The 27550-nt window shown below is 34.0% G+C and overlaps 2 protein-coding genes across 3 annotated transcripts; one reads left to right on the forward strand and one right to left on the reverse strand.

Moving 5' to 3' along the window:
• Positions 1-1008: 1008 nt before the first annotated feature.
• Positions 1009-27499, forward strand: LOC132708549 (DNA polymerase epsilon catalytic subunit 1). 2 transcript variants are annotated; one of them, XM_060680903.1, is made up of 32 exons: positions 1011-2005; positions 2056-2401; positions 2559-2920; positions 3144-3869; positions 5159-5282; positions 5339-5462; positions 5536-5754; positions 5813-6045; positions 12095-12342; positions 12687-13074; positions 13176-13369; positions 13609-13949; positions 14889-15081; positions 15420-15687; positions 15972-16233; positions 16288-16640; positions 17483-17848; positions 17897-18080; positions 20171-20500; positions 20554-20799; positions 20900-21087; positions 21139-21501; positions 21766-22003; positions 22056-22324; positions 22456-22595; positions 24520-24727; positions 25177-25431; positions 25546-25669; positions 26362-26609; positions 26662-26816; positions 26978-27240; positions 27295-27499. In XM_060680903.1, the coding sequence occupies exons 1-32, from the start codon at positions 1660-1662 to the stop codon at positions 27460-27462; spliced, it is 8472 nt and encodes a 2823-aa protein (XP_060536886.1). In that variant the 5' UTR covers positions 1011-1659; the 3' UTR covers positions 27463-27499. The 2 variants fall into 2 exon arrangements, 1 of the variants encoding a protein (XP_060536886.1); XR_009619991.1 differs by lacking the exons at positions 12095-12342; positions 12687-13074; positions 13176-13369; ... (19 more) ...; positions 26978-27240; positions 27295-27499 and adding exons at positions 7856-8798; positions 10352-10718 and having other exon boundaries at positions 1009-2005.
• LOC132708552 (uncharacterized) lies at positions 9239-11162 on the reverse strand. Its single transcript, XM_060680921.1, has 2 exons — positions 11124-11162; positions 9239-10087 (listed from the first exon to the last, which is right to left on the reverse strand). The coding sequence occupies exon 2, from the start codon at positions 9976-9978 to the stop codon at positions 9421-9423; it is 558 nt and encodes a 185-aa protein (XP_060536904.1). The 5' UTR covers positions 9979-10087; positions 11124-11162; the 3' UTR covers positions 9239-9420.
• Positions 27500-27550: the final 51 nt, after the last annotated feature.

A 27550-nucleotide genomic window follows, 5' to 3' on the forward strand; every position in this document is an offset into this window, starting at 1 on the left:
GGTTCATTTAATTTTCAATTAAATGTTGCTATTTGGGAAGTTATCTATCTAATAAATAGAACATGTAGATGTTTTTTTGTTAAGTGATTACTAGTTACGGCTCTTATGATTATACACATCAAATTACTGCAGTTACATTATATGCTCATTCAAAAGACGATTTCTTATCGGTACTTTTAAATCTGCTTTTAGCGACTAATTCCAAATAACGCCTTTTGTAGAATGCCAAAATCCTTGATAATGGGCGGGCCCAGAAACGCCTCTTCATGTGTTCACTATCTAGAGGTAACAACTGTTTTGTTTTGTCGGCATATTTATTCGAGAACGGCAATTCTGCGTAATAATGTTAAATAAGGAATAGCAGGTACAGATAAAAATGCGAGCCAGTTTCAGTTAAGCTCTGAAGAAACCAACAGGATGATTGAAGAAACGTTATTAAGTTCGATTTAACAAAAATTAGCGCGGGAGGAATCCAGAAGTTTTGTAAAAAGTATTTGATACTTTTTTAAACGCGCAAACCAAAACAAATATTGCATTACTATAAATAATTTGTTAGTAGTTTGACTCAGTCGCTCACTCAACAAGTTGATAAGATATTTGTAAATATTGTCAACATAAATCATTTTAATTTTAAAAATTTGTTCAAAATTAAATAAACCACAAGTGAATCAGATAGCGCCTCGTTAATGTAATTGTTACCAGTTAAAAAGAGGAAACGTTGTTTATCGTCAAAATAAAAGCTGCAAAAAGTCCATATTGTTCAATAAAGTGAAAAACTTCTGGAGCAGAAAATTTCTTTTAACAAAACTCACTTTACTTGCTTGTCGGTTGATCTAAAGCATAGAATTAATATTTTATATGTTAACTATAAGCCACAGAATATTCAATTCAATGATGCGTTTCACAGATAACTGTTGGGCACGACTACCAGGATCATTCGCCCAATCCCACAGAATATATAAGGTTACAACAAAACCTTCCAAGAGACTGCTATGGGCGTCATCAACCTAACTTATGGCCGGACATCTTTTCTACTTTTATAAGGTGTTCACTGTACCTCTCCTGGCGTAGTAGTAAGATTTCATATTTAGTCAACATCTCTGCTTTGTGAACGACTTTGCAACTTATTTTCAAATTTTCCACGGTTTGCTTTTTAATTAATAACCAAAATAATGCCAAAGGCATAGTTAAGGAAAGGAATGACACGTCTATGAGGAACAATGCCTTTTTTTTTTTCGAAAAAACTCTTATTCTATTCTACGACTCATGAAGTGCCGTATATTTGCCATGTTTATTGTGGAGCTCTCCAATAAAATACTAGTTGCTTTGAGTTATTCTAACTAAATTTTCTATTGCTTTTACATTAACATTATAAGATAATTTCCAATCATTGTTTTGTTTGAACTGGCGTTTGAATCATTCTGCTCTTCTAAAAGGATTGATACGAACAAAAGGGATATTACAGTTTTCTGAGTTTAAACAAACTTAGTTTCATTCATTGCTGGAATAAATTCAAGCAATTTTATGCTTCGCTTTGGTCATTTATTATTAATCCTCCATTCAAAAAATTAATAGAAGTATTTATATAGATATTCATTGCTGCTAGATTAGGTTATCTGCTCTTTGTTTTCTTTTTGTGCTGTTTGTATTTTTCCTAAAATGCCTGAATTGAAAGTTACTCCCCTTGGAGCTGGTCAAGATGTTGGTAGAAGCTGCATTTTACTATCGATGGGCAATAAAAATATCATGTTGGATTGCGGAATGCATATGGGGTACAATGATGAAAGGAGATTTCCTGATTTTGGCTACATTACACCTGAAGGACCCCTAACACCCTTCATTGACTGTGTAATTATTTCTCATTTTCATCTTGATCATTGTGGAGCATTACCTTACATGTCGGAGATGGTTGGTTACAATGGCCCCATTTATATGACGCATCCAACTAAGGCAATTGCTCCTATTTTATTAGAAGACATGAGAAAAGTTTCTGTTGAGAAAAAGGGTAGGGAAGTTTTGTGTAAAATAATAAATATGTATTTTTATTTCTTATAGGGGAGCAAAATTTTTTCACATCTCAAATGATTAAAGATTGCATGAAAAAAGTTGTTGCTGTTACTTTGCATCAGACAGTAATGGTTGATAATGAACTTGAAATAAAGGCGTACTACGCGGGACATGTACTGGGTGCCGCAATGTTTTGCATTAAAGTAGGGTCACAATCTGTTGTATATACAGGTGATTATAATATGACACCAGATAGACATTTAGGAGCTGCTTGGATAGACAAATGCCGCCCAGATTTGTTAATATCAGAGTCAACATATGCTACTACAATTAGAGATTCGAAAAGATGCAGAGAAAAAGACTTTTTAAAAAAAGTCCATGAATGTATTGAAAGGTATAATATAGTCACTTAGCAGATATAATTTTTGAATTGAAATCTATAGTTTTCAATTTTTAAAGGTCTTTTGGTATATATCTTTAAATAGTAACTAGTGTGTTGTACCTTCAAGAATATTTACTCTAGCTCTACTGACAAGCTTTTCTTTTTTTAGAGGTGGAAAAGTTTTGATTCCAGTTTTTGCTCTTGGGAGAGCCCAAGAACTATGTATTTTACTTGAAACTTACTGGGAAAGAATGAATTTAAAAGCTCCTATTTATTTTGCACTTGGACTAACAGAGAAAGCAAACAATTACTACAAAATGTTTATCACATGGACAAACCAAAAGATAAGGAAAACATTTGTACAAAGGAACATGTTTGATTTTAAGCACATTAAACCTTTTGATAGGCAATATATTGATAATCCAGGTCCCATGGTTGTTTTTGCTACTCCTGGTATGTTACATGCTGGATTAAGTTTACAGATATTTAAAAAGTGGGCTCCAAATGAAAATAATATGATAATAATGCCAGGTAATTTGATTAGGTAATTGTACAAATATAATACAAAATAAATCAATTAAAATCACTAAATATTAAGTAATCATTTTATAATATGCCCACTGAGTAATAAGTATGTTTTAATATTTATAAAACTTTTCTCATTAAATTTAAAACCCTGATTTTGATTCTTTTTTTTCATTTTATAATATTATTAACTGATGCAGATGTTTGTTTAAAATGTTTTTTTTTTAAGGTTTTTGCGTCCAGGGCACTGTCGGTCATAAAATTTTAAACGGAGCAAAAAAAGTGGAATTTGAAAATCGCCAAGTGGTTGAAGTTAAAATGTCTGTAGAATATATGAGTTTTTCAGCTCATGCAGATGCCAAGGGAATAATGCAACTTATACAATATTGCGAACCCAAAAATGTGATGCTGGTACATGGTGAAGCAGAAAAAATTGCATTTTTAAAAGAAAAAATTCAGAAGGAATTTAATATTAACTGTTACAACCCTGCAAATGGTGAGACCAATATAATCCATACTCCAGTGAAAATCCCAATAGATGTATCATTACCCTTACTGAAGTCTGAAGCAAAAAAATTTAGTGCTCTTCCACCAAATCCGAAAAGGCGAAGGATTTTGCATGGAGTTCTGGTCATGAAGGATAACAATATATGCCTAATGGACGTTGAGGATGCTTGTAAAGAAGCTGGTATCAATCGTCATGTAATCCGATTCACTTCTACAATTTCTGTTAATGATAACGGACCCAGCTTGTCCACAGCTCACAAGCTACATAATTTGCTAAAGGAGAAATTGTCACAATGGCCAGTAACTTTTTGTGAAGGGGAAATTTCAGTTGAATCTGTCCTAGTGAAGGTGGAAGGGGATGATGATGACCAGAAAACTGTGTATGTATCTTGGACTAACCAGGACGAAGATTTAGGAAGTTATATATTGAGCCTAATTAATTGTATAGGTCAGTAAGAGTTAACGTCCTCTCTAGGTGTTGTACAATATGATGTTTTCACATAGTATATACTGCTGGAACTTGTATTTTTGAATTTGTGATAACCAAAACAGCAGTAGGCATTAAAAACACCAAAAGTGGGTATTAATTTTTTTTTAAATACATTCAACAGAATTTGGTTTGTCTTATGACTGATTAATATAGTACCATATGCCAGTCTGATCCTGAGTGAGATGTTTTGAATCAGCTTATCCCATTGCTAGAAATAAGGACTCCTCAAAGCCGAACAAAAATGATAAATAAGTACTTTTTACAGAACTTCTGGATTCCTCCTGCGTCAGTTTTTGCTGAGTCGCAAGTTCGACTGAGCAAAAACCGACGCAGGAGGAATCCAGAAGTTTTGTAAAAAGTGTTACAGTAGCCTGTGGAAGTTTCTTAAAAAAAAGATACATAACTACTGTGTAAATCACAGAATAACAAAATTGGGATGTGACTGTTTTCCTGCTTTGTTGCAAAACTCAATTATTTCTCTCATAATTGGTCATTCTTTGTCTTTGAACTTTAGTACCTCTTCTATGTTGGGTTATTTATCATAATGTTGATAACGGCTTGCGGGCTGACGACAATTAATAGTGTTCCTTTGATCCGATTGTGGATTAAATTATACTTTTTAGAGAATTGTTATTATCACGAAATGAATTTTTGATAAAAACAAATGTATTTCCATTATTTATACTTAGTAAAAAACATGTTCGTAACTTCTTCTATTTTCTTTCTCTTAACACATTGCAAAACTTTTTGCAGAAACTCCATTCAATTGGCCCCTAATGAATACACTTGCCAAACATTTTTGAAATACACTAATTAACAATAATTTTATACGTTTTATAAATTTGAAACAACGCGACGTGGATCTCGCAATAGGTAAATGCGATTAGGTTTAGTTTAACAATTTCCAGGGGTTATTTTGTGTGACATCACATTCAAAGGGTTGCAGAATTGAACTAGACCGTAATTTTCGTAGATTTTTTTTAAATAATTTTCAGGTGGACTTGAGCATAAAAAAATTAATGATGTTTTGCCTCAGAGTTAAAATTAATGCAAAAGGCCTGTTATTATGTTATATATTGTAGGTATTTTCACAAAGAGGAAGAGCGAGTAGTTAACCAACGCGAAATAAAAAATAGGCGCGAATTAGAAATGTCAAATAGAAGTCAAATGATTTTTGGTTTATTTTATTTAGTTTTACCCTATATTTAGTTATATATAATTTGTGAAAAGATCTTTTCGTTATTTAGGTACTCGTTTAGCTTTTATAGTCGTCAATTTTATTCATGAAATGGTGTTACCGAACACCGGAAAATTTAGGATTAATCGACCGCCAAAAAAAGATGAACAACATGATAATACTCCTGTATATAGGTATTTGGTTTTGCTTGCAATTTATTTTTAATATTATTTGACGCAAATCACTTTAGGGAAGAAAGTTCGGAATTTAGATTACGACAGGTGCTGGAAAATGAGGAAATTGATAATAAATATGGCTTTGGAAAACTTTCCGAAAATACTAAACGCACTGGATTTCTCTTAAATATGCATGCAGTAAGTATTAGTATTTGTATTTTCTTTCTTTCCACTTTGCATTATTGTAATACACAATTTAATGTATTTTTAGTCTGAAATACTAGATGAAGATAAAAGATTATGCTCTGTAGTAGACTATTATTTTATGGAAGAAGATGGCACACGTTTTAAAACATCTTATCCATATATGCCATATTTTTACATACTGACCAAAAGGGATTTTATTCAAGAAGTTTCACAGTTTCTTTCAAAAAGATTTTCAGGGACTGTTGGAATGATTGAAACTGTTACCAAGGAAGATCTTGATCTGGTAAGAAAAGAGACTTTAAAAAATATTGCGAAAATAGATTAATATTTAACATTTTTAGCCCAATCATCTAATAGGTCTTAAACAGAAATATATTAAATTGTCTTTCTACAACCAAACTGATTTGGTAAAAGTGAGAAGAGAGTTATTGAGGGAAGTGCGTAAAAATAAAGGAAGGCAAAGTGAAAATGCTTTCTATACAGAGTTGTTAGCTAGCAGTTTAACAAGCAATTTAACAGAATCTAATTCTACAAAAGTCAATTCGGATCAAATGGAGAATATTATTGATATAAGGTATTTTTAAAGCAAAATTTTGGGGCATGAGGAATTGTTTTGACGTGGAAGATGTACTTTTGAAAAGAAGAGTGACAAAAATTGCCCTTTAGAGGACAATTCTCAACAATATGCAAAATCAACAATATTACATTGGAAACTCAATATGTCATTCAAAACTAGCATAAATAAAAAATAAATAAAGAAATAATAATAATATTACATTGAAACTCCCAGACTTTAGATAATTTTACTGGTATAGTTTAAAGTGTGTCCAAGATAAGCATCCAAAGCATAGAAATCTCAGTCTCTGTTGAGATACAGCTTAGATTAAATTAGAAAAAAAGTTGTTTTCTTTCAAGCTTATTTACATGCTGTTTAGAAACTTTTTTTTTCTGACTTTATTTGAAGAGATATCAGAAAACCAATAATACTTTCTCATTGACACTTTTAAAGTACCACTTGATAGGAAACTATCGCCAACTTTATTTTTTATGTGGCCCGAAAAAAAGTACTGTAGAACTTAAAGCAATACCTAACATCTCTTGTGTAATACTATTAGAAGTACCATCTCGTTGAAATCAACAACTGTTGACTTGCTCCAGTTAGAAATTATCTAAACAGTCTTGAAAATAATTTTGGAATAAACGAAAGTATCATTCTGTCAATGAATTTTCGTAAATAAATGTACCTAGTATTTTAGTTCCTAAAATTCCACCCAAAACGTTGTTGGTGTTTTGACATTTTCTTAACACGCGGATTTTGTTGAGCCCAGGAAGGAAAATAAAAATTTTCTTCTCACGCGGGTGAGAAAATACCCGTGTTCGGAATCCCCTGGTTTAAGCCCTTCGCAAATTCCTAATTTATATTTATTTTAGCGCAAAATAAATTGAGCTGTGGATTTCGTTACTCCTACATTATCATCGATTTGCATAGTTGATATCTCTGGATTTTTAACAACTGCTTGTAAAACTTTAGTTTGGGTTTCTTCTAAAGATTCCTTTTTTCGAGGTAAAACAAGTTTTTTAAATGAACCATATATTGGCATATATATATGGCTGCCTTGGTTCTGGATATGTATTAATTGCTGCTAGTATTTTTGTGGTGCAATGTAGTAACTATTCAACAACAAACAATAATAACAACAGTAACAATAACGACAATTACTCTTTAAACCAATTCGACAAATACGTTGGATATAAAATTTATAAATACATTCATGTAGTACCTTAAAAGTGCCAGTGAGAAAGCGTTATTAGTTTTTTTTATATCTCTTCAAATAAAGCCAGAAGAAAATAAAATTGATATTGTCAAATTACCTTCTTTGAAAGCCCTGAATTTTTTTTCCATGAATGTTTTTTCCTAATTTAACCTAAGCTGTACCTTCAACAGATAGATAGAAAGATGAGATTCCCATGCTGAAGATCGTTATTTTAATCACCCTGTATATAATAAATACCAACAAATGAACAACAATTTTTGGAGTTGCGAACTGCGTTATGTTAAATTCGTTGCCACTTTAAGCTTAATAATGAATGTAATTTTTTGTTTTAAATAAAAGAGTTTGCTTCCCAATTTGCGAAAATCTAACTTGTTGCAAGTTCAATTGAATTTGTCAAATAAATCAAAAGTAAAAATGTGGATTTTAAGATCTTTGCAAAAATAGATTGAAATATCTTAAATTTGTTTTTTAAATTCTTAAAAGTTATGAACACAGCATTTCTTCTGTTGATATCCCAATATTGAAGAGTGAAAAGTGCGTTTCCAGTGTTCAGGGTGTCATTAGCTCTCGAATACGTAATTTCGGTAAAGCGACTAGTTCTTATTTTAGTTATCAGAGGACACTTTTCATATGGCGCGGAAAATTATGGCCAAAATATATGCGCAAGCTTTAAAAATCCTTTGTTCTCTTGAGAGTACCACTAAATTTGCTTCGGAACAATTAATGGAAATGTTTGGTTCGTGATATTTTTACAATAAATCCGGGGATACCGTTAAGACTCAAACGCGTTATGACGGGACGTTCGGTGTTCCGATACCGTTGCGGTATGGTTGTATTGCATTATCCCTGCCACACGTGGCGTTATCATTCAGCGCTGCCTTTCGCGTTGTTAACTTTTCGGGTCGTACAAAATTACGGAAGTACCGCCTGGTACCTGCTTCTCGGTGACTCTTTTTCTCAACGTTGGAGGAAAAAACTGAAAAGTTTATATATCTATTTGATACCTCTGACCAGTGGCATACAAATGTACTGATAAGAAGGCAGAGGCTTGGAGTCAGATTGTCAAGAGAGAGAATCACAAGTGGGCTTTCACACCAAAGTAGCATGCGACGTGCGACTTACTGCCAGGAAGCAGGAAGCACATGGCAACTTGCGGCTTCATAATTTACTTTCATACCAAAGTCGCTTACTGCTACTTCATTTGTCATTAGCTCTCTGTTTAAGTTCCGTTGATAAATGATAAAATAGTTGCAAAGATGTCGTCGGAAGAAGACAATATTGCACTTATTGCTGCTGTGATTGCAAGGAGGAAGAGGCAGAAAAAAAGAAAAGTGTGGATTGATCCGTATTTAAAAGATAATGCTGATATACATAGCCCATTTATTGTATCGCAGCAGCTACAAGTTCATCCTCAAAAATTTCAAAACTTCTACAGGATGGAAAAGGAAACATTCAAGAAGCTTGTTGATTTAATGAAACCAGTAATGCAGTTACAGGACATGAATTATCGAAGAGCCATTTCTGTGGAGGAAAAACTAATTATATTTTTGAGGTAAGTACCTATTAAGTTACAGCTAGTTGAGCTAGTTCAATTTGACTGCACTGCGCCGGCGGCCGGAACAAAAATGATCGAATTTGCTCGTTGAAACCCTTTTGATACATATAGGTACACTGGCGAGCATAAAAAGCTAGGACAAATGTGAGAAGTAACCCCATTCCTTAATTTTGACAGTACCAATGCGTTTTAAATATAGTTCTGTTAAAATTAGGTAGTGTTTACTTCTCACATTTGTCCTAGTTTTTTATGCTCGCCAGTGTACATTCATAACTAAAGAATACCATATAAGTTGACCATTATTCGCACCATCCAGTGGAAGTGCAGTCTTGCAAGTTAAAATATAAAAACAGGAAAATACTAAAACATTAGCTATATAATTTATTGTGTATACTTCTAAAAAACTTTACAAATCATAAACTCGTATTTAGGTGCAAAATGCGACAGTTAATTTTGGTTACGTGAATTAGCTTCAAAACCAGGCTGATAATTTGGTGAATAATTGCCTTCATCAACAAGCATGCTTACTCCAGGTCCAATCGGGATGAAGTAGCCAACCTGAATGTTGTTATCACGGTTATACGTGCCTCGTGGTTTGCTTATCATTATTATTTTGATTTTAAACAGAAGTAGAAGCCTTCGTTGATGTATTTGTTGATAAGTCATTACATGCCGATATTACAGATTGCCTAGTCTGTCTGTCATTAGACACAGAAGTTGAAGCACTCGATACTGCTGATGTATTCTTTTTTTGCAACTTATCATATGATTCCTGCGGTACCTTTAACTTGAATTTTCGTTTCTCCGACGCATCTAGAGCACCAACATCGGGAAGAATGCTTTTAAAAAAATCTAAATCTGGGTTTTCAGGTTGTGGTGCACTTCTTTGAGAGAAATACTTAACGACGGCATGCTCCATTTCATCCACTGGAGTTTTGGGTGGAGCCTTCCTTTTCGTTGAGGATCTACTCGATGTACATGACGATGTTTGTAAATCACTATCCACTAAATCTGTTTCCGGATGATCAAAGGGTTGTTCTTCAAGTCCGGTAGCTCTTGAGTCATTTTCATAGCCGTCTATACTGAAGTTCTCAGTTTCAAACATTTCTCCATCATTCTCTATAGGCAAATTGCCCGATTGAGGCCTTGATTTTGTGAATGGTAGTACAAATTGCATTATATCCCATAAATAATTTTTTTTTTATTTCGCTGAATCTCCACTTTTTCCAGTACACTGTTTCATGTATCTTGTGAAACTACCTTCCATCTTTTTTTGCATTCAGATGCTAAAACAAAAAGTATGGATGCAAATGGATATTTAATTCGAATTATGAAGTGTTAATAAATTAATATAATTAGCCTAATTTACACCGCGGGTACTAAATGTTTGGTACGCGGACCAAAAACGTCACGAAATGACAAAAAGGTCTGTGTGGTCATTTGGTCCGCGTACCAAAAATTTGGTACCCGCGGTGTAAACTAGGTTCTTATCTTAAATATTAAATATTGTCATTTCAATTTATCAACTATTTTTTCTGTTTCATTTTCAGATTTCTAGCAACCGGTATGACATTTACCGCCGTTCACTTTGAATTTTATCGAGGAATTTCAACGATAAGTGGCATTATTGCTGATACTGCTGAGAAATTATGGATAGTTCTTCAACCGCAATATATGGCATTACCTACAATAGAGCAATGGAAAGAAATATCTGACATACTATGAACTATGGAATATGCCAAATTGCTTGAGTTCTATAGATGGTAAACATATAAGAATTAATTGCCCTAAAAAATCAGGCTCAGCGTATTATAACTATAAAGGATTTTTTTCAATAGTTTTAATGGCAAGTACGGACGCATATTCACTTTTATAAGTGTTGGTGACTACCATACCCCAGAAGAATCCTAACTAACTCTAAAAGAATATTCAACTACAGACTTTCAAGGGCTAGGAAAAGTGTTGAATGTGCATTTGGCATGCTGGTTTCAAAATTTAGAATTTTTGAAACACAAATTGACCGTGAACCAGACAAAATTGCTCATGTTGTAAAAGCTGCTTGTATTTTGCATAATTTTATTCGGAAACATGATGGTAGGTTTTTACATCCCAACGAAGAAGGCCTGGAGGCTGTCTACAATGCCTTGCCCAGCCTACAACAAGAGCTTCAAGGTCGTCAACCAAACAGCAAGCCATTTACGAGATAGGTTATGCGCATACTTCGTAAAACCCGAAAATGCTTTATTATGGCAAAACAATGTTTGTATATAAATAAATTTAACAAGTGGCCACTTTTAAAATGATTTAAAATAACAAACTTACCAGTAGAAAAGTATTTCCCAGCAACTTGGTTCACTTCTGTTGCTATACGCCTTTAAAGTGTGATCATACAGACATGGGTACATCTCGATAGTCTGAACAAAGCCTATATTAAATTGTTCGTCCTCTGGTAAACATTTTGTGCTAGACATCACGAAAAAAACAAACAAATTTGGTCGCGAAGTCAAAATTGGAAGCAAATCGCAAAGTATCAAATATAGGACTCGTTTTATATTCCAGTCGCACGCTGCATATTGCCAAGTCGCATTTTTGCGACGCCATTCCGGTGTGAAACCATCAATATATTTGTATAGGTTTTAAAACAAGTAGCATGCTTCCTGGCAGCAAGTCGCACACCGCATGTTACTTTGGTGTGAAAGCCCACTTACAGTGCAGTTCTTCAAAATTTTGTTTTGACATTGGGAAATAATAAATAAAAGTGATTTTCATTACGACTTGGCTGAACTATGTAATGACTTTCTGTATTCTATGCGATAATAAATCCTTTTCTAAATAAAAAAACCCTTACTTTCATAAAGTAAATAAAGTAGAGTAAGTAAGTGTCGAAATAAGCAAACGGGTACTTCTGGGTGCTACATTCTCGCCTTTTATTGTAATTTTTTTGTCGAAATTACTTGAATAATGTATATTATCATTATTAGAGCGCAGCTCCCTGCACAGTGTTAACCCAGTTCTTCCCACCTTTGATATCCTAGGTGAACCCAATGCCGCCTCCTATATAACTCTCAGTTAAAGCAAGTCAAGTGCTGCAGTACAAACTCAACCATGGTACTGGATTGCCCGCCTAGATAACGCTGCGTGTTTGACTTAGTCAATATGGGGGGACTTCCATGAGCGCTGCGTTGTAACGCTTTCTGTGTGTTTGAGCCTTTATGGTATTCCTTAAGTGCCATGTGCTTTATTAAATGTTTCTACGTTTAAGTCGTATGTTATTTGCTAAATTAATGTTGCAGGGAATATGATGTACCGTATCATGTTCGGGTATCAATTGACTTGAAAATATTTTGTGGTTCTTGGTATACAGTATATACAAAAAATTCTTCCGCCGATCCACCGCTAATTACACCTCGAAGTGATCTCATTGAGAGGCCTGAACCAATAGTGCTCGCCTTTGATATCGAAACTACAAAATTGCCACTAAAGTTTCCCGATTCAGCCACCGACCAAATTATGATGATATCCTATATGATCGATGGCCAAGGTATTAATTATATTACGTATAAAATATTGCTGCCATTTATTCTTAGGTTTGAAACATTTTTTTTGTCATTATTTCTCGCGATTGCATGATAAGTACCCGTATTTTCTAAAGATAATTAAAAAATACACACTCAATAACTTTTAAATGGTTTTAATTATCTATTTCCTATATTTCAACTTTTCTAAACTCGTTTGAAAAGCAAACATCCCTGTAAAATGCATGTTTTAAACCTATCTTTTTCGTTTTAATAAATAAATATTGTTTTTGTTTTGTTACCTTACATTACATTGTTATCAAGTAAATGCGAAACAATTGGGTCTGCTTATATATATTTTTGTTACTAGGATATTTGATAACAAATCGAGAAATTCTTTCTGCTGATATTGAAGATTTTGAATACACTCCAAAACCAGAATTTGAAGGCAAGTTCACAATATTTAATGAAAAAAATGAACAGGCCCTTATTCAAAAATTTTTCGACCATATTATGGATATCAGGCCTCACATTTTTGTTACTTACAATGGAGATTTCTTCGATTGGCCTTTTATTGAGGCCAGAGCAGCTTCTTATGATTTAGATATGAAAAAAGAAATAGGATTTTCGAGAAACAGGGAAGGAGTATTTTGTTCCCGACCTGCAATGCATATGGATTGTCTTTGTTGGGTAAAAAGGGATTCGTATCTACCTGTTGGTGCTCAAAACTTAAAAGCCGTGGCCAAGGCTAAGTTAAGGTAAAATACTCCTCACTCACGTTGGTGAGTTTTTTTTTGTTCTAATTTGAAATGAGTTGTTGAAGTGTCCTGTTAATTCTATTTGTGTTTTTTTTTCCTAGGTATGATCCAGTAGAACTAGATCCCGAAGAAATGTGTCCATTGGCAGTTTCAGACCCCCAAGTGCTCTCCAATTACTCAGTCTCTGATGCTGTAGCAACTTACTATCTGTATATGCAGTATGTCCATCCATTTATATTTGCATTGTGTACAATTATTCCCTGTGAACCAGACGAAGTTCTGCGTAAAGGTTCTGGTAAGAACTTTTGATTTAAAAAAACTTCGAGGGATTGCAGTTATTGTTAATTATAAGCCGAACAGGCATAATATCATTATGTACTTGATTTTTAAAAACCTCTTTAAATATCACATTAATATAATTTATAATTGTAAAAAATCTTATTCGTTTCTATTTACTTAATTTTTATTAATGCTGTGGCGTTAAGTTGTCTAATCTGTTATTGATCACGAACCTCCACAACTTGTTCATTTAAGGTACTTTATGTGAAGCCCTTTTAATGGTGGAAGCTTTCCATGCCAATATAATTTTTCCAAATAAGGAGGAAACCATCCTTAATAAATTGACACATGATGGTCACGTGTTGCAACAAGAAACTTATGTGGGCGGACACGTAGAGGCATTGGAGTCAGGAGTATTTCGTGCCGATATTCCATATCGATTTAGAATTGTCCCAGATGCTGTGAATATGCTAATTTCAAAAATTCCTGAAACGTTGAAGCACGCTATCGAAGTTGAGGAAAATATTCCAATTGATACCGTTGTCAATTTGCAAGATGTTGCAGAAGAAATTAAAGCTAAACTTGTGGCACTTAAGGTGCGTTTACAATATTATGCCCAAACGTGACCCCGCCAAGCCTTTGATGAAATGCGTAAAAATTGGTGGCCAACCTTAAAATTTTTGTACTCCGCATCATAAAATCACAAATTCGTTATTTCTAAAACGCTGTGGGATTTAATTACGATATAATTATAATTCTGAGTATAAAAATCTTAAAATTGAAAGTAAGGTTGAAATTTTTAAAAAATTTAAATTATAATAAAATGAAAAGCAGCGCAGTTGACCTTATACACTGGGTCCATTTTTGATGTTATTGCGGGTATCTCAGTTCTAATTAGAGATAGATATGTAGTTTTCTGAATACTGCGATCGATTTCAGAATAGTTCTGTCTTTATCTAAAATAAAATTAATACATACATAATACATAATTTCTCATATAAGAGAAATGCATACTTGCATTTTTTGTTCATTTCGATGCATATATTCTGAAAATTTTATGCATTTAAGTGCGGATATATTGGGTTTTTTTTTTGCTTAAATTTTTTCCGCTCCTTTAATTTCAGTGAGTGATTGTTTAAAATTCCCTCGGGATTAGTTATTGCTTTTTTAAAAATTTAGTTAATATTGTCTCTTTCATCTTAAATTATTTTTTGAATCTGTGTAATTAATTTTATCATTATATTATTCTCTTTTTATGCAGCAACAGCCAATGCGGCTAGAAAAACCTCTTATCTATCACTTAGATGTCGGTGCTATGTATCCAAACATTATTTTAACCAATCGCCTTCAGCCATGTGCCATTGTAAATGTAAATTTTTTCCGCTCCTTTAATTTCAGTGAGTGATTGTTTAAAATTCCCTCGGGATTAGTTATTGCTTTTTTAAAAATTTAGTTAATATTGTCTCTTTCATCTTAAATTATTTTTTGAATCTGTGTAATTAATTTTATCATTATATTATTCTCTTTTTATGCAGCAACAGCCAATGCGGCTAGAAAAACCTCTTATCTATCACTTAGATGTCGGTGCTATGTATCCAAACATTATTTTAACCAATCGCCTTCAGCCATGTGCCATTGTAAATGAAACCATTTGCGCAGCATGTGATTTTAACAAACCTGGAGCAGCATGTCAAAGGAACATGACTTGGACGATGAGAGAAGAATACTGTAGGTAACATGTTTATGACTTAAAATAAAAGCTTTCCCACCCCTAGATGATACAATAGTCTTACACTTTTATACTGTAGTCAAATTACCGATCCACATTATACCCGTCCATACATATGATGGAACATTTCATCCATTTATTGAATATTTTGAATTAATTGATTTGTGAAGTTCGTACTTTTTTTATGATTTACGCAGTAATATCGAGTAAATTATTAATTAAAGCATTTCCACGCGCTACTGTAACTACTACTACTTACAAATAATTATGAATAAGTTTTATAAGCAGTCACCATAGCTATTAATTGTTGATAGTTAATTCAATGTAACTTACATAGTACCTGCGAATCGAAATGAGTACCAAAGAATTCAGCAACAGTTGGAATTGGAAAAATTTCCATCAGTTTTACCAGGCGGACCGCCCAGATCATATCATCAATTATCTAGGCAAGAACAAGCCGATTTAGAGAAGAAACGTTTACAGATATATTGCCGAAAAGTATACAAAAAAATGAAAATTACCAGAGTTGCAGAACGTACTACAACAATATGTCAAAAAGAAAACTCATTTTATGTTGACACAGTTCGAGCTTTTAGAGATAGAAGGTGAATAGCCCAAATATATAGCTACTAGATATATAGAGGCCTTACTAATGTTGATAATACAGGCAGTTTTGAGATCAACATCAAAAACTATTAAGGAATATTTAATATGCACATGCGCGAATTATTTCAAACCAAACCTTTAACCAACCTTTCACATGGCCAGTAACAAAAACGTCAAAGCCAGCTAAGGTGTAGGAATCTTACCCTATTATGACCTCTATATTATCTCAAAGCTATATGATGAAGCACGAAGACAAAACATATTTGTTCAATTGTCGTTCCAGGTACGAATATAAAGCACTTGCAAAAAAAGCAAAACAAGCAGTAACTGAAGCTATCAAAGGGGGAGATGCATCAGAAATAAAATCTGCAAAGAATCGTGAAGTGTTATATGACTCTTTGCAATTAGCGCATAAATGTATCTTAAATTCTTTTTATGGATATGTTATGAGAAGGGGTGCTCGTTGGTTTAGTATGGAAATGGCTGGAATTGTTTGCTATACGGGAGCGAATATCATCATGAAAGCTAGAGAACTTATAGAACAGGTTAACATTATTATTTAGTGAAGTTTTGGATTGCTCTGACAACTATATTTCTAGGTTGGAAGACCACTAGAGCTCGACACAGACGGTATTTGGTGTATTCTACCAGCTTCTTTTCCCGAAAATTTTACTATTCAAACAACTCATGAAAAAAAGAAAAAATTCGTAATTTCTTTCCCAAATACAGTTTTAAATGCCATGGTTAAGGAACATTTTACAAATGATCAATACCATGACCTCGTTGATCCCGTAAAATTGGAATATGTACAACGAAGTGAAATTTCCATTTTTTTTGAAGTTGACGGACCTTACAAAGCAATGGTTTTGCCTGCTAGTAAAGAAGAAGGCAAGAAACTTAAAAAAAGATATGCGGTGTTCAACTTTGATGGTTCTTTGGCTGAACTTAAAGGGTACGTATTGCTTTCCAGACTTTTTGACTATGTAAGTAACTTGTTTTTTCCACAAACTACTGTAATACTATTTTCAAATCTTCTGGATTCCTCCTGCGTTGGTTGTGGATATGTCGAACTCGATGATAGCACGATTGGCGAAATGTCAGCAAATTCAATTTATCAACAATTGACGCAAGAGGAATCGAGAAGATTTGTAAATAGTAAGTAACTTGTTCATTCAAATGACAAAGAAAGTCTTATATACAACGTTGATTTTACTAAACTAAATCCAATTGTCAAATTGGTTCATTGATAGTTAGATATTTGGGTTTACTGCGTTAAAGTAAATTTAAAATTGTTAAGCAAAGTTATTAATATCACATAGTTGAATATTATTGTTTTGTCTAGTGTTATTTAATTTGAAATTAGACCTTTCAAGGTTATATGTATGATTAGGTAAAGACTTCGCCTGCTTATGTAATGGTTGTAATTTCCAACTTAGATATTTAGTGGTAAACCCGGAACGACAACTAACTGAAAATATATTTTGGAACTATTATTATGTATGTAACTAACTTTTAATTTAGTGTCAGCGGCTTAAGTTGCAATAAGTGTATTTTAATTTATTATATACGATTACATACATACAATCTCTAGTAGAGGGAGAGTAAGATTAGCGAAGTTTCTATCTCGCTTTAATCCGTTTAAAATCTCGGTCTATCTTTGTGACACTAGTCCCTACGAACAGATAATATTTTGTGTTTAAGTTATATTATCGCTCTCAATACGATTATTTTAGAATAAATAACACATTTTGGCGATTATAATTTAGAAAAAATATATGTTTTTATTTGGTTTAGTTTTGAAGTGAAACGAAGAGGTGAGCTTCAACTTATTAAAAATTTCCAATCATCAGTCTTTGAAGCCTTCCTCAAGGGTGACACGCTGGAATCCTGCTATGCGTCCGTTGCTCAAGTAGCGGATTATTGGTTGGATGTATTATATTCTCATGGCAGAAACATGCCCGATTCAGAACTTTTCGATCTGATTAGCGAAAATAGATCTATGTCAAAGAAACTGGAAGAATATGGTCAACAAAAGAGTACATCAATAAGTACTGCAAAACGTTTAGCCGAATTCCTTGGTGATCAGATGGTTAAGGATGCCGGATTGGCATGCAAATATGTTATCTCAAAAAGGCCAGAAGGAGCTCCAGTCACTGAAAGGTGATTTAAAATTTATTTAGATTTGAAATTGCATTCATTAATTTTTAGAGCTATACCTTTAGCTATTTTTCAAGCGGAAGACGCGGTGCAGAAACATTTTTTGAGGAAATGGCTTAAGGATAGTAGCATAAGCGATATTGACATTAGAGATATACTCGATTGGGATTATTACATTGAAAGGTTGGGAGGAACAATTCAAAAAATTATTACTATACCGGCCGCCATGCAGGGCGTAAGTGTTACATATGTATACATATACGTTAAGATTGTTCCAACACGATAGGCAACCACTCCCGAGCTGCACTTTTCAGTTGCCCAAACATTCTTTGACACATCAAAAGCTTGTAAAAATTGGTAATAAATTTACCGTTCTAAAAAGATTCTCGTAATTATAACTGCAATCATGCAAAAATAAATTACTTTTACCCTGTATTAGAATAAACTGTTTGACACACACATAAAAACAAAATTTTGCAGTTTTACTAAGTGTTATTTTTGCTTTATCAAAAACAATGGCAGCTGCTAAAAAACAGCTAACTACAGTTAGTAAATTGCTTGAAAGGGGTTTTTGGTAAGTAGCAGATGTATAACTTTGCGATTTTCACGACTTTTATACCACCATTCGTTCCCGAGATACTGGATAAAATATAAAATTCGCCTTTTTCTCTCTTTTGACCTAAAAAAAGAATAACTTAAGTTGACCATGGAATTATAAATATTAAAGTGTCCACAAGCAACATTAAACCGATATCTTAATTACCTTAAAATTTATTGATTTTTGTGTAAATTAATAGGTATTAAGAAAAAATGAAAATAGTGATCAAGCATCTGGTTCATATCTTAACAAGTAGACACCGCGTTTAAATTATTTTAATACCTACTTTTAAAACATATTCTTTCAGTTCCCCTATGAGTTATGGACTATTTCCAAAAGTTAATTTCAAATCAAACAAGGCAATTTTTCTCAGAATTAAATTTAATTGAATTATTGATGCATACTTTTCAAAGAAAAGGACCGAAACGTATAATAAATAAAATAACGAGGACAATGAGATTGCTGTTTTAGCAAGTGTTGAGGCCAATTCGCGAATTCATGTAAGAATATTGAAAAAATTGTGGCGGGGTCAATTTCACAAACGCAAAGGATATCAAGAAAATAAAAATATAAAGTGAATATAGTGCAATAATTGGTTCCTGGAGATACAGTTCTTAGATAATATAGTGGTCCTACTACAGCAAGTATTTATAGGCCGCAGGCCGTATAATGATATTCCGCGCATGACTCTATCTACGCTTTGCGCTATTTTCCTTCTAAACAACGATTTTCACACTCGCATCCTCAGAACATTTAACGAGATCTAGGTATATTTTGAGAAAATACTACGTAAAAATACCGTATCCAAACTTTTTGGCGGTCTGTCAGCGGGCAATTTTTTTTTCATAGTTGATGCATAAGTTTCTGTATTATCAGCGTATGCAGGGCAGAGTAGAGACTCTATTATCTATATGGTATCTCCAAAATGACTTTAACTTTGGTAGAAAGGTTACATGATCCAAAAAAGTCTATATAAATGGTAGAGTGGGCTTGCTAGTTCGCCAGACCTCTCAATATTAGATTTTTTTGTTTGCTCTTAAAAAACAAAGTTGACCAAAAATTACTAAGTTTATCAAGTTCAAAAGTGCATGGTGTGACCATTTTAAAGACAGAAAAAAAAGGGTTAAAAAAACAGGGGGTTATTTAAGTATCTCAAAAATTGTTTTTCTAAAGAATTTGTTGACTACACCATTAGATTCGCTATAAAAATATCTTTCTATAATAGTTTTTACTTTTTTTTGTTACTGTCCGAAATATGATACCACGCCAAAAAGCGAAAAAATTTATATTTCACCCTGTATCTCGGCAACAAAAGGGCGGCATAATTGTGTTTTGCGGCATTCAAAGTTTCTCGAAAAACTGACCACAAGGTTGCGAAAATCGTAAAGTTCTATCTCTGCTGGTTATCGAGAAACCCTGTAATTTGGAACACAGTGTACACTAAATAAATATGCCTTTTTACTAAAATTAGAATGAAATAATTCGGCATAAACCATACAGAATTTTTAATCATTAGATAGCCCGAGCACTTCTCCCTCGACTGGCTACGTGCTTAAAAACAGGAGTGTTGAATTTTCGAAAATATAGATAATTACTTAAACTTATACTTTTTCATTTCAACACCATGCATTTTTGTTTGTTTCTGTTAAAAATCAACTTTTGAACTAAACGCAACACAAAAAATAGGCAATTAACGTAGGGCCGTAATCTTCACCAAATATATATAGGTTCCAAATCCTGTGCCAAGAGTTAGACACCCAGATTGGCTACATAAAAAAATTTTGGAAAAAAATGACACTTACAAGCAGCGAAGAATAACTGACATGTTTTCCCTCTGCTCCAAAAGTGTGGAAAATGGTGAAAGGAACAGCAAAACAAATGCGTATGATATAGAAGATGTGCCGGGCACTAGTACTTCCCCCAGATTTATAAAGCCGATAGCTAACGTTAATAAAAGGAAAAGAGGTTCTGAAAAAGGAAACGAATTTACTGAAGATGAGCTAGAGAAATCGTGGCGTGAAGTGTTGGGAAATCCTTCTCCATATGGATCTACCAAAGTATACAGTAGCCAAAAATATGTGAGTTTGTAGGCGATGACTTTTATTTTTAGGAGAGTCATCAAATGTGGATACAATTCCAAAAAAGGAAGTGGTTATTTCAATATCTCCAAAAAAATGTTGGCATGCAAGGTAAAAAGAAAAGTGCCAAAGGTAGTTTGGCCGTCCTGAGGTCTTCCGCGCCTGGTTCGCTGGGTGGTTTTCTTCAGAAAACTCAACGAGCTTTATTAACAGTTCCTTGGCAGATTATTCAGATTGCACCTACAGCAACAGCTGGAGAATTTAAACTGTGGACCTTGGTAATTGTGCTTACTATTTAACTTTTTACCTTTAGCTTTCGTCTTTTAGTAAGATGTGAAACTTTTCTTTGAATGTTATTTAAATAATTATTGTTCACAGGTTCAATCAGAGCTACATTTGGTCAAATTAACGATCCCCAGAATATTTTATGCCAATCTTAAAAAGCCCAAAGTAGTTGAACAAGGCGATCTATTCAAAAAGTGTAATCGCACGTTACCGCGTTCTCGTCCGGTATATAATTTATATTTATATTCAGTACCAGAACAGCTATTCATAGAAAATCAAAGGTATTTATATAAAATTAAAATATAACATAAGCCTGATTTTGTGTTTTGCAGAGAAATGTATTTGGATTTGTCAGATCCAAACGTCGAAGGAGTTTATGAAACTAAAACTTCCCTCCAGTTTAGGGCTTTAATTTCTCTGGGCTGCGTATGCAAAGTAGCGAAAGGTGTAACAAGTTTAGAAAAATTTGACTTAAGTGAACTTGACATGGTTACTTTGGCTCGACAATCTTACTTGTCCCAAGATTTACTTAAGCATTTGTACTTTTACCATCACAAGCATATGACCAAACCGCAGCAGATGTTTTCTTTATTTCTCACTCCATTGAAAAAGGCGTTGGTAATTGTTTTAGATACTGTAAGAACCAATTTGATGCCAAACATGGTTAATTTATACAATGCAGAAAGATCCCTTAAGTAAGTGATTGATTATTTTTTTCATTATAAGATATTTAAAACTGTTTCTTGTGACCTGTCAAGTGTTCTAAAATACTGGTAAACATCTCAATACAACATCTCTTTTTTTTAAATAGAATTCTAAATTTGATTGAAAATTGCAAGTATCAAAACTATTGTATATTGAATGTTCGTCACAGTGAAATACACATTTAATGTACAAGAACCAGTTTCTACAGCCTGTGCTTCCGAAAAATTGTATTGTATTGTATTTATCGCATGAAGGAAGGAGAAACAAAGCTCTGCCGAGGAACTTTTGCCACCGGAAGGCATTCAGTTTGAAGTTCGTGTAGAGACTGATATTTCTCAAGTATATAAAATTTTGAATAAAGCTCTCCAGTCTTATAAAGACGAAAAGAAAGGACCCACTTTATTAGCAGTTCAGTCAGCTATTGATTTATCAGCTTTGCAAAAGAATGTACCATTATTTTTCGATTTTCCTCATACACAAATACATATTCAGGTAGCTATTACTTTACTAAGTAAAAAAAAGGAGTAACTATAAGCATTTCTAGGATATAGAAGAACTCTACAATGTCATAGACTGGCAAAAAGTTGGTGCCAAAGCTATAGTGCGGCATTACTTAAACAGCGAAAAAGTTTTGGAATTGATGACTGAACAGTGTCGCTATTTTCATATTCCCATTGGAAATTTACCATCTGACCCCGCCATTTTTGGCTGCGATCTTTTCTTTGCACGACACTTACTTAAGGCTAACCATGTCTTATGGTGTTCCCAGCTCGATAAACCTGATCTAGGGGGCGTGGAAGAAACAGATGCAAGGTAAATATTATAGTCATCTCGCATAACAAAAGTTGCTTATAGTGTTATCAAAATGACAAAACAAACCATTCAAGCAAACCAAATTTCGGATTTAAGACTTCAGGGGATATATAATACACTTGATTTCTCAGATTAATTGCCGAAAATCAAGAGGGATCCAGTGAAGTTTGTAATGTTCCTGGATGGTATTCCTCAGTATGCGTCGAGTTAGATATTGATAGTTTGGCCATAAACACTTTACTTCAATCGCACCACGTCACTGATGTAGAAGGTATGATTTTTTAGGAATGCGATTTATTAAACGGCACACAGAAGAAGCATTTAGCTTAACACTTGTGTAAGTTTCTTTTCAGCAGAAAACCTATTTAACGTATGTAGTGTGCAATATTGCAATATATTATGATAAAAAAATCATAATAAATTAAATACAATTCTTCTAATTGTACAAGGTGTGTTCAAAAAGTAAGGTGTCTTTTATAATTGGGCCGGCTACCTATATTCGATCTTTAATGTTTTTTTTTATGTTGGTACACATGTCCCTAACATATGTTCCTAGTTTCAGCCAGTTTACACGTTTACTTTTTTAGACGTTAGACGTGTTTTCTATGCTGAGCAATTTTCTTCGGTCAAAAAAAAATGGAACAAGAAATTTGCATAAAATTTTGTGTACAGAAAGGAATACAATGCTGCAAAACACTTGAAATATTGGCGACGTATGGTAAATCTGATTTGAGAAAAAAAAGGTTTATACGCGGTACAAGTTGGTTCCAAGTTGGTCGATGGCGAACCTCGCTCTGGACGCCCCAGCACCTCATTAATTGATTAAAGCTTTGAAGAAGTGAAACAACTTTGAATCACCATTAAAGAAGCGGCTAAAGACGACGACATCTCTATAGCTCGTTTCTTGCAATTTTTTACGAAGTTTTGGACATGAAACTAAATTTAATCCGAATTTTGAACAAAAGGACCGTCGAATGAGCATAGCTCAAGAGCTGTTAAACGACGTCAATGATGATCCTGATGTGCTCAAATGGCGAATCATGAGTATATGGTTATGACGTCGAAACCAAAGCCTAAAGCAAGTTCGATCAAATGTCAAGGTTTTGCTTACTGTTTTCTTTGATTATCAAGCGTTCTTACCACAAGTATATAAAATTTTGACAACGTCGTACAGTCAATTAGTTGAAGTTATGCGCCCTTTGCGAGAAGCAATATGAAGAAAACGACCTGAATTATGGGAAAAGATTCATGGATTTTGTATCATGATAAAGGAGTGCAAAGGGGTACTGAGGAAAGGAAGTTCACGTTGGTCTAAGTCCCGGGTCACACCGGTATCCGGGGCAATGAGACAGCGGACGCCTTAGCCAGGGAGAGCTCCTCGCATATGCATATGGGACCAGAGCCCCGCTTGGGGCTCGAAGCCTGGGCGAGAGACCGGGCCGCGGTGGGCTGGAGAGTTGCACCGGGAATGAGGCAAGCGAGGCTTATAATGGATGGGCCCGCCCTCCCTCGGACCAGGGAGCTGCTTAGACTGACCAGAAGGGAGTGTAGAGCACTAACAGGAGCCTACAAAGGACATTGCAAGCTTAGGAGGCATCTTTGCTTGCTAGGCATGGAAGGGGTATCATCTGCTCACCGAGTGCCCTACTTTGACATGGGCAAGATTGGGAGTCTTCGGAACGGCCCTGATCGATCCAGACTCAGTGCACGGTATTGGGCTAAAGGAGTTGCTGACCTTCTATAGGAGGGGCGGCATTTTGGACGCCCTCTATAGCGGTCTGGGGCACAACGGGCCCATCTGGTGGCCTAAGTGCTAACTAACCAAATACCAATATACCTGCTCACTCATCAAACTCAAGAAACCCATGAAAGTACGGACGATTGCGGAGACAAAGAAAAAAATCGCTGGAAGAATTCAAGGCTATACCAGAAAGTGCTTCAAGGATTGGAAAAAACGTTGGCACAAGTGTATTATTATCTCTGGGCGGATTACTTTGAAGGGGACAACAATAATTTTGATAAATAAATCCTTTTTGATAAAACTTAAAAGTCGCCTTACTTTTAGAAAACACCTCATAATATAATAATAATAATATAATCTTATATATTAGTAAAAGGCAAAATATAAAATGTTGCCTAAGTTGCTTGTTTTAACTTGATTTCAATCGATTTTAGCATCGACTCTTGCGTTTTAGGTACGAGTAATGCCACCGCATTTGATGCGAACCTGGCTACTTCGATTGATGATATGATATCCGGAAATAATCAGGTTACTATTTACGATGAAAGCGCCAGATGTGCTGATGCTTTTAAAATTCTGAAGGCTATGGCAAGCGGTTGGATGAGGGATATTTCGTTATATAGAAACGTCTTTGCCGATTTCCAAGTTGTACATTTTTATCGGTAAGCTTCATTCTCGTTATTAAATATTTACTATACTCCCTACTCGAAAATATCAAATTGTGCACTCATCAGGCATGCGCAAAGGATCACTTTAAAACGTCAGCTTATTTAAATATAAATATTGGAGCGTTTTCGATACTTGAGTTAGGTGTTTGCGAGCGATCGGATGTTTTTGGTCACTCAGTGAATGAATTCGTGTTTTTTTTTTTGCAAAGGTGTATAAAACTAATAAAATTATTAATTTTATCTACATTTTTAATAGACTCCTTTTAGACTGGTTTGGGTAAGAATGACACAAAACTAATGTTGTGTGTATGGTTGAAAATCATGTGACGTTCTTACCAGAACAGCCTTAGCTATTCGGGCAAAATAGTCTAAAAGAAAAACGAAATTTATGATGCACTTGAAAGGATACAGATATTCTTTAGTAAGTTTTTGATCATTTCTAGTTGGTTAAGATCTCCAAAGGCGTTATTGTATGAGCCGGCGCTGTTGAGAACACTACAAACATTAATGAAGAAACTGTTTCTTCAATTAGTGGCTGAATTTAAACGGCTCGGTTGCACCATTATTTACGCCAATTTTAATAGAATTGTTATTTGTACGAAGAAACACAACGTGGAGGATGCATTGGCAAATGTCGAGTTTGTTGTCAACTCCATAAGAAATAAAGAATTGTATCATTCCCTCGAAATCACCTACAGGTAAAGTGGTTGGTTTTCTTATTTCTAGATGCATTTTAAAATTAATTTAATAAGAGCGACAGCATTTTCTCCTGGCTAAAATTTATATGAGTAACTAAAAAACTTACATTTAAGGCAATGTTGGGAACACTTAGTTTGGTTAGATCCAGCAAATTATGGTGGAGTATTAGGTAAACCTAATAACGAAGAAAGTCCCCAAGAAGATGAGGATGACAATGATGACGATGAAGAAGAAATTGTAAGTGTAGTTTTTTAAATCACATAATGGCAGTTATATTTTATACATTTTTAATTAAAACCATTCTTATTACAGTGCTTTGCTCTGAGTGTAGGATTGTTATTAAAAATGCATTTATTTTTAACTGGTGATTTTTTGATGGTATGCGCGATGCAGTGTTTTCGAGCATAATATGCTTAATTATTTTGGTAGAATTTTGTTTTTAAAGGTTGCTTTTTAACTTTGAATACTTAAAATAACTGGGACGTTTTAATTAAATGTCTAAACTCTATGCAAAATTGTATTTACTATGCTATAATAACTTGTGGGTGCATAAGGAAAATCCATAATTCCAAAATTAAAAGCGAAATAAATCGACATGTTTGTTTGAAGTCTTAATTATATTGTATTCTCTAAAACTATTTCTGAGCAATTCAAGTAAATTTATGGCTGATTTATACTAAATACATATATTCACACTCTTAATAGTTATCTTTCATAAGTTCGACTTTACTTACATTTTTCGCCCAGTTTGAGCCTATAAATTTATGCTTTGCGCTTTCACGCACAAATTCGAGAAAAATAGCTGGTGGTTTTATCTGCCAAATTTATTGCAATTTAGTAGTGGACACGTTGTACTACTTCCATGAAGAAATACACTCTGAAATGCATGTGAAAATTGCATCGTATCCACAGCTCTTATGTTGTTGTAGCCAACAGTTGCTATGAATTGGAATATCGCGGAGCAACTTCCGGAGGCTGCCAACTGTCGTAATAACTTTAATGCCGTCATAGCTGGTTACATTAATGCCATCTACTCCCGTTTAAAACATAACATGAGTAGACCTAACGTGGCGCCTGTCGTTCTCAGCCAGCCTGCTTTTGGATTGGGAGCATATGAGAGTGTTATGGAATACGCTAAAGATCTGCTCTCGGGGGAAATTAGCCAGACTTTATTTCAGTAAGTAGAAATTGTTTTAAAAAATTAGAATTCCAATTTAATATTGTTTTAGAATGACAGAAAGGATGAACAACCGTTTACAGAATTCAGGGGACGGTACTAATCCTGCTCTCACGTTTGTTAATTCTGTTTGCCATATATTAGGATTAGATTCGGCAATGGAAGAACCTGTATCTAACTTAAAGAATAATTTATTGAGGCTTATTGGTAATAACATTTAATTATTTTAAATGAATTATCATAATAACAAGGGCAACAGTTATCACCACAAAATACAAGGTCCCTTGATTAGTTTGTTTTTTTTTTTTCAAAATTAATGCACAACTAAAAGTGGATTGTGCTTTCATTTAACAATAATTTTCCTTCAGGCGTTGGTGAATACTCTGAAAGCGCCATTTGGCATGATCCAACTGTATCATATGTCATTCCCCAAATAATATGCAAGGCTTGTAACCACTGCCGAGATGTAGATTTGGGCCGTGATCAACATAGAACTGATAATGCATGGTTTTGTCCATTATGTAACACTTCGTATGATAATGCTGAAATACAAAGTCAACTTTTGGAAATAATTTCCAAGAAATTTATGGCCTATAATCTTCAGGATCTGCAATGCAAAAAGTGTAGTCAGGTAAATATTACTTGACTCTTTTGTTATGAATTGTACCATGAAAAATTTTTGTAGGTGAAAATGGAGAACCTTATTCGCCGCTGTCAATGTGCATCAGAATTTAAATGTCTTCTATCAAGAAAAGATCTAATCAAACTACTAGAGACACTTTTAAAATTAGCAGAAAAATTTTCTATGTCCGCGTTGGCTGAAACTGTTCGTAAGATCCTAGAGCTTACATGACATTAAATATACAAGTGTATTAAAAATAATAAACTAATATCATTAACTTTTAAATGAGCTGTGCATAATTTTTAAACAAAAGAAAATA

Source organism: Cylas formicarius, unplaced genomic scaffold (genome assembly GCF_029955315.1).
Source record: "Cylas formicarius isolate icCylForm1 unplaced genomic scaffold, icCylForm1.1 PGA_scaffold_10__41_contigs__length_53128322, whole genome shotgun sequence".
In the NCBI taxonomy this organism is placed as follows: domain Eukaryota; kingdom Metazoa; phylum Arthropoda; class Insecta; order Coleoptera; family Brentidae; genus Cylas; species Cylas formicarius.